Source organism: Orycteropus afer, unplaced genomic scaffold, assembly GCF_000298275.1.
Source record: "Orycteropus afer afer isolate SDZICR_OR568_19922 unplaced genomic scaffold, OryAfe1.0 scaffold00016, whole genome shotgun sequence".
Classification (NCBI taxonomy): domain Eukaryota; kingdom Metazoa; phylum Chordata; class Mammalia; order Tubulidentata; family Orycteropodidae; genus Orycteropus; species Orycteropus afer.
In genome coordinates, this window is record NW_006921603.1 from 13368194 (window position 1) to 13376464 (window position 8271).

Here is an 8271-nt window from a genome sequence, read left to right on the forward strand (position 1 = left end):
TTTTTTTTTTTTTATAATTTGTACATTTATAGGAAGATTTCAGATTATTATTTTAGGCTATCATATCTGATTGATACTGTTATCAGATTTTTTTTCCTTTAAGTTTTAGACAGTTTCCTTGCAATGCATGGCAATATTTAGTAACTTTTCTATAGAGACTATTGATGGGATCTCTCAGAGAGAAAGTTATTTAAGAGAGATGTAGATAATGCAAGGAAAAAGAATTTTTAAGAAGTGTCTGGGGTGTTTTATTTATAGTCTTGTACAGTCATGGGTAAGGGTTGGAAAATATCTCATAGTTCTGACTATATTTCTCTGAATCTATGAGTCCTTTTGTTAAGTTAAAGCTACATGTGTATTTAAGGACTCTCTTGTTATTGAAAACTCAAGTTAGAACTATATTTGATTTCTGGGAATCTTTGATCTTTCATGTCTTCATTCATTAACTCTTTACTTACCTAAGAATTATTATGACTCCATACAATGATTAAGTTATTCTGAAAAGATTATATAAGAAAAATATTTTGAAAAGAAAATTTGAAACTTTTGTTGTCAAACTTTAACCCATAATAAAATTAAAATCCATTTTTAAAACTTATCTATCCTCTTATAAATGTTGTAACTGTTAATAAATATGCTTATTGTGCCTTTGGGTAGTCATGACTGGATGTCTGATAAAGAGCACTTGTAGTGGAATACAAAAGTCATTATTCCATCTCAACACTCTCATAGGGAAGAAACAACAAATTTCAGAATTGCCCATTTGTACCTGTTTACTATTTTGTTCTTTTGTCATTTATTTTTAATAATTTTTCCCCTGATTATATAAAATGTATTTCTATTTTAGAAATTGTGGAAATTTTAGGTAAGTCCGGAGAATAGTACAATAAATACCAGTAATATATTGGCACAATTTCTTCGCTGGTACCTTTATTTATTTTTTGAGCAGTTTTATTGAGAAATAATTTACATACTACATTCATTTGTTTAAAGTGAACAGTTCAATGTTTTTAGCATATTTAAAGAATTCTGCAGTAACTACCATAATATAATTTTAGAACACTTTTATCAACCCCAAAAGAAATTTCATACCCATTGCCAGTCACTTTCTATATCCTTTTCCCTCCATAAAAAAACACAATGCTGTCCAGTTGATTTTGACTCATAGTGATCCTATAGCATTACTATGCCCCATAATGATTTCCTCAGCTATAATCTTTATGGAACTAGATTGCCATATCTTTTTCCCATGGAGCTGCTGGTGGATTTAAACCCCTGATCTTTCAGTTAGTGTCCAAGTACTTAACCACTGTGCCACCAGGGCTCCTTCATCCCTCCAGAGGCAACCATTAACCTACTTTCTGTCTCTATTGATTTTTGTGTTTGTGAGTTTTTGTTTTAGAAACACATATATCTTTAATGAATTGCTACAAACTGATTTTAGTAGTTAAAATTATAAATATAATATGTGTGTGTGTGTGTGTATATATATATATATATATATATATATATATATATATAAAAAATAAAAAATAGCCTAAAATAATAAATTGTTGAAATCTAACTCTTTAAAAGATCTGAACACCTTACTTTGAAACTACTATAGCTTGGACCTGGCCTGATGCTTTGAACATTGAAAATTCGGACTCTGAATCACGGACTTCTCACACTGTAAAAAAATTTACTGCATCATTTGAAGCATCACCATCAGGGGAAAGTGAACTCAAAACTCCATCAATTTCTTTGAATAAAACTATTGGGAGATATTCTGATGATCGTGAAATGCAAAATGAAATTTATCATAGGAAAATCATCTCTTGGTTTGGTGATTCCCCCTCGGCCCTCTTTGGCTTACATCAGCTAATAGAATATGGAAAGAAGTCGGGGAAAAAAGCTGGAGATTGGTATGGACCAGCTGTGGTTGCTCACATATTAAGGTAAAATTGTTTTAAAATCTTTCATTTTATGACGAGGTTCTCAGGCTCAGAGTATACTGAGTTTTGCAATGTGTATATATAATTGGAACTTGTACAATCTATCTGTATGAAAATACTTGTAAAGGAACATTTCATTTGTTAAAAGGGAAACAAGTTTGAGTCTTGACATGATGTGACTCTAGTTACATTTAGTTTATTTGTTGTTGTTTCTCTTGCTTATACATACAGGTATCCAAGATCTCTTTCCAGCCTAGGTTTTCATTTTGTTGTTGTTGTTGTTGTTATGTGCCGTCGCGTCGGACCCAACTCATAGCGACCCCTCCTTGGGTTCCAAGGCAGTATCACTACGGAAGTAGATTGCCCCATCTTCCTTCCGAGGAGTGGCTGGTGGGTTTGAACCGCCAGCCTTCTGGTTAGCAGTCGAGTGCCTTAGCCACTATGCTACCAGAGCTCCTAGGTTTTCATTAGACTACCTTATTTGGGATGTTCTAAAAACTAACAACTCTTTCAGCCTTAGAACATGCATAACATTCTAGTTTCCTTTCTTTAAATAGTGTAATCTGGGGTCTGTAATATACTGATGTTGTTGTTATGTGCTGTCGAGTCGGACCCGACTCATAGCGACCCCTCCTTGGGTTTCCGAGGCAGTATCACTACGGAAGTAGATTGCCCAACCTTCCTTCCGTGGAGTGGCTGGTAGATTTGAACCGCCAGCCTTCTAGTTAGCAGTCAAGTACATTAGGCACTACTCTACCAGAGCTTCCAATATACTGATAGTGTAATGAAATGTCAAGAGCTAAAATTGATATTTTCATCATTTCTTTGCTCACATTAAATTCTTGAGAATTGTAAATGTATGGGCCTATTAATATTATAATTATGTCATAGTAAAATTAAAAAGTCTGTGACATTCAGGGTAGTTAAAAAAAAGTCAAAACTCAAATTTCACTGTACTTCAGATTTTTACGTGCTATTTATTGGATACTGCTTAAGTTTTTTTTTTTCTTTTTTTTAAATTGTCTTTTTTTAAAATTGTGTATTACATATTCTGGTATTATCATAAATGGAATTATTAATATGTCATCTAAGTACAGTATGTTATGGTAAATTTACTCCATCTAGAATTATAAAAATTTCAAATGATTATAAAGCATTTTTGGATATTAGCAGGCTTTAATATTTTTTAGGCCAAATGCTTACAGTTAAAAAGTATTTTTCCAATGTTTTGAATTTGATTGGTTGTTGATAATAATATCATGTCCAACTTGATACGACATTTATAAAGACATAACCTAAAGCATAGTTTCTACCCTTTAAGGTATTTAAAGGTATTTATACCCCAGAGATCAGGGAACTTTTTCTGTAAAGGTCCAAATAGTATAAATAGTAAACATGTTAGGCTTTTGTGGGTCTTACAAGGTTTCTGTTCCACATTCTTCTTTGTTTTTACAACCTTTTAAAACTATAAAAAAACATCATTCTTCTCTTGTAGGCTGTACAAAAAATAGGGCATGGGCTGAATTTGGCCTGTGGGCCAAACTTTGCCGATCCTTATTCTATACTAATGCATAGAAACATAATAAGATAGGTTAAAGAACTTAAAAAATACAGTTAATAAAAATGTTCATATTTTTTGTAATCGGCATACTTTCCTTTTGTAGATACTGTTACTGTGATTTTTTTTCACATGATGTGAACCGTTGAGAACATTATACTCAATTAGAAATATTTTTCAATTTGAAGTTTTACTTATAAAATTCTATGACTTAACCTTAGGAAATGCATTTCTCAGGTCATAGATATTTTTTAAAGAAGGAATAAAAGTTGCACTGTTGTTTAAAGAAAAGAAACAAACTTTCAGAAGTATACTAGAGGGCAAAAGCATACAGTCATTTGCTCTTAGACACTAATGTAAGTGAATATAAAGCAAATTTTGAGGTATATTGTGACATTACTGGTTGGAAAACACTTAATATAGCCAAATGAGTGATTGAGAGAAATCTTTTTTTTCTGTTATAGCTTTGTGCTCAACAATTTCTTACTTATTTTATAACTTATATTTTAATGTTCCTTGAATAATTTTGTATAATATTCAACTTTGAAAATTTGACTTAATTTCTGATACCACTCGTGATAGTTTTTGAAACCAGATATTACAGATTAAGTAGGAAATTCAGGAAAATGATGGCTTTTTTCCCCTCTTTAAATTAAGTCTTTAGGTATCAGCTGGAAATGCTACTTAAGATTTTAAAAGATTATACTTGTTATTTTCTTAGAAAAGCAGTTGAAGAAGCAAGACACCCTGATTTACAAGGAATAACTATTTATGTTGCTCAAGATTGTACAGGTAAGGAATGTATATAGTTCTAATTTTTACCTGTTTTATTAGAGCTTATCTTCCCAATTACACTGTAAATGATTATGAAGATAGAGACCATGCTGTATGCATTTTTATTCCTACATAGCACCCTACTTTTATTAACCCACTACCATTGAGTTGATTTCTAACTCATAATGACCCTATAGGACAGTGGGACAGCCTCATAGAGTTTCCAAGGCTGTAAATATTTATGGAAGCAGACTGCATTATTTTTCTCCTGCAGAGTGGCTAGTGGGTTTGAACTTCTGACCTGTTGTTCATCCACTACGTGCTTTAACCACTGTGCCACCAGAACTTTCTACCTGTGTTAGGCCCTTACTAAATATTTTTTGATTGAGTATATACTATGAATTATTACTTGTGATATTGAAATAATCTAAGATGTAAACATTTTAAAAGTACAGATGAGAAAATTTAACATAGGTATGTATTTGGGCTCCATGCATGCTAGATATTATCTTAGTGACGGATGTGTTTCAAAGGAGGAAAATCTTAACATAAGAGAAACTGAATATATTTTATGATGTACTGGATGTACATCTGATGTACTGGATATATATCTGATGTACTGGATGTACATCTGATGATATACATCTTATGTACTGGTTATATTAGGTAGCAGTTATCCTTCTGGTTTTTGCTTTTTTGTTGTTGTTGTATTGGGTCTTGACTGCTAGCTATAGTAATTAGTAATTTTGAAATTTTGTTGGGTATAAAACTGAGACACCAATTTCCTAATAAAATAAGATCATCTTCAAAGTAAGTTACCTCATGCTGTTAAATTTATTTTTGACAGAATTATTATGAGCAGTAAAAAAATACGGTAATGTTTTAGAAAAAGTTAAATGTTCCTCAATTTTGTTTATTATAAGGGTATCTACAACATGCTAAGGTTACTCGGATAATTAACTAGTGTTTGTAGTGTGGAAAGAATGGTTATCAAGTTCACAATGCACTGTTGTTTTACCTTTTGTTAAGGTTAATTTCTTCCTAAAGACTGAAATTGTGACTATAGCCATATGAAAGAGAAAGTTCTAAATTTTCAGATGAGTATATGAATTTTGCAGGTATTTGTTTTTGAGGTAGGATGGCTTGCAAATAAAATTTACTGTGTTAAGAGTTCTAATTAAGCCTAAGGATAGGCTTAAGCAATTAAATACACTTACGAATTTGCCTTCTGTGCTGTTATTAGTATCAATCACCCTGAGTCTTCAGTTATTACATGGTATTACTTAATTGAACAACACACAGCATAAAGTTCCTTATTATTTATATTATTCCCATAATTTGAAATGTTCTTAAAATTTTTACTATTATGTCCAAGAATCCAGAGAGTTTATACTGAGAGTATATTTTGATAGATTTTGAGATTAGATGGAGTCTATGATCTTTTTTTTTTTTTTTTTTCTTCTGCCTACATTAGTGTGTTTAAAGACTGAAGTTTCCATTCATTTTCCTCTCATTCTGGATCCTTTTTCTTGGTGGTGGTGGTTGTTAAGTGCTGTCGAGTCAGGTCCAACTCATAGTGACCCCATGTACAATAGAAGGAAACACTGCCCAGTCCTGCACCATCCTCACAGTCCTTGCTGTGCTTGAGCCTGTTGTTGCAGCCGCTCTGTCAGTCCATCCTGTTGAGAGTCTTCCCCTTTTTCACTGACCCTCTACTTTACCTCGCATGATATCCTTCTCCAGGGACTGGTCCCTTCTGTAACATGACTGTTATGGTTACCTGGTGCTGCTCTCACAGGAATATATACCACAAATGGGATGGCCTTAACAAACAGGAGTTTAGTCTTACAATTTGGAGGCTTTAAGTCCACGTTCAAAGTGCCAGGCTCTAGGGGCTGGGTGGAAGCCCTTCAACCTTGGGGTCCAGCTCTGCCTCCTGCTCCCGGCCCACTAGAGCTAGAGGTGTTTCTTCACTCAGACAGCTTCTAGCTGCTGAGGCTTAGAATACCAAGATTGGCACATAAAAAGGCACAGTCCCAATGTTACTAAACCACACAGCAGGCCATTAACTTAAGTCCATTGTGAGTCCCAAGGTTGGCAGAGCATGGTAGGCTGCTGAGCAACAACATGGCTATATGTAGGGTCCAAGTGTGCTGTAGGCTAGAGACCATTCTCAAAGCTTCTCCTTATATATAGGAAGCAGACCACATCCCAAAGGCAGCTACTCAGCTGCTTGTGGTAGATCCCACCATGGAGTTGACTGCCAGTCTAATCATGGGGAATAACTACCACCAGCTGTTCAGCCACTCAACCAGGCCCAGCCAAGTTGACACACAAACATAACCACCACAGTTTCCAAAGTGGTGGGATGAAGTCTGGTTATTCTCACTTCTAAGGAACATTCCAGCTGTACTTCTTCCAGGACAGATCTGTTTGTTCTGGCAGTCCATGGTATTTTCAGTATTTTTCGCCAGTACCACAACTCATAGGCACCAACTCTTTGGTCTTCCTTATTCATTGTCCAGCTTTCACATGCATGTGAGGCAACTGAAAATACCATGGCTTGGGTCAGGCACACCTTAGTTTTTGAAGTTACATCTTTGCTCCTCAACGCTTTAAAGAAATCTTTGCAGCACATTTTCCCATTGCAGTATGACATCTGATTTCTTGACTATTGCTTCCATGAGTGTTGATTTTGGATCCAAGTCAAATGAAATCCCTGACAACGTCAATCTTTTCTCCATTTATTGTGATGTTGCAGTCCAGTTGTAAGGATTTTTGTTTTCTTTATATTGAGGTGTAATCTATACTGAAGACTGTAGTCATTGATCTTCATCAGTAAATACTTTAAGTCTTCTTCACTTTTAGCATGCAAAGTTGTGTTGTCTGCATATCACAAGTTGTTAATGATTCTTCTTCCAATCCTGATGTCCTGTTTTTCTTTTAGTCCAGCTTCTTGATTACTTGCTCAGCATACAGATTGAATAAGTATGGTGAAAGAATACAACCCTGATGCACACTCTTCCTCATTTTAAACCATGCAGTATCCTTTTGTTCTGTTTGATGTACAGGTTCCTCATGAACACAATTAAGTTTCCTGGAACTCCATTCTTCACATTATTATCTATAATTTGTTATGGTCCACAAAGTCGAATACCTTTGCATGGTCAGTAAAACACAGGAGACGTCTTTCTGATATTCTTTACTTTTATCCAAGAACCATCTGATATCAGCAATGCTATCCCTTTTCTATGTCCTCTTCTGAATGCAGCTTGCATTTCTGGAAGTTCCCAGTCAATATACTGCTGCAATCTTTTTTTTTTAAAATACATTTTATTGAAATATAATTTATGTACAGTGAAATACAACAAAAGTAAAGTAACATGAATTGATACTTTTTTTTTTTAGTGTTCCCCCTCTTCCCCTCTCACCTCTGGTAACCAGCTAATAAAGTTTCCTTACATATATCCATATATAAAACCTTTCCTTGACTTTTTATAATAATGGACTAATACTATAGTTGTCCTTCTGTGATTGACTTATTTCACTCAGCATAATGTCCTCCAAGTTCATCCATGTGATGTGTTGTTTTGCAGATTCTATGTTATTCTTTAGTGTTGCATAGTATTCCATTGTATATATGTACCATAGTTTGGTTATCCATTCTTCTGCTGATGGACACATAGGTTGTTTCCATCTTTTTGGTATTATAAATAATGTTGTGATGAAAGTGGGTGTACATATATCTGTTCTTGTCCTGGCTCTCACTTCTTTAGAATATATACCTAGTAATGTGATGGCTGGATCAAATGCTGTCTAATTCCAGCTTTTTAAGGAATTACCATACTGTTTTCCACAGTGGTTGTATCATTTTACAGTACCACCAGCAGTGTATGAGAGTCCCAATCTCTCCGCATCTTTGCCAGCATTTGTTATTTTCTGTCTTGTTGAACTTTGCCATTAGTGCTGGTGCCAGATGGTATCTCTCTTTTTTTTTTTTTTTAA

General features: G+C 34.3%; 1 protein-coding gene across 1 annotated transcript in view; it reads left to right on the forward strand.

Annotated features, from left to right (window-relative positions):
• Positions 1 to 8271, forward strand: part of ATG4C (autophagy related 4C cysteine peptidase) — an 84186-nt gene that overhangs the window by 27868 nt on the left and 48047 nt on the right. Inside the window, exons 4-5 of the mRNA XM_007959126.2 lie at positions 1607 to 1937; positions 4214 to 4284. Coding sequence (XP_007957317.1) covers positions 1607 to 1937; positions 4214 to 4284 — 402 coding nt within the window. The remainder of the gene's footprint in view (positions 1 to 1606; positions 1938 to 4213; positions 4285 to 8271) is intronic.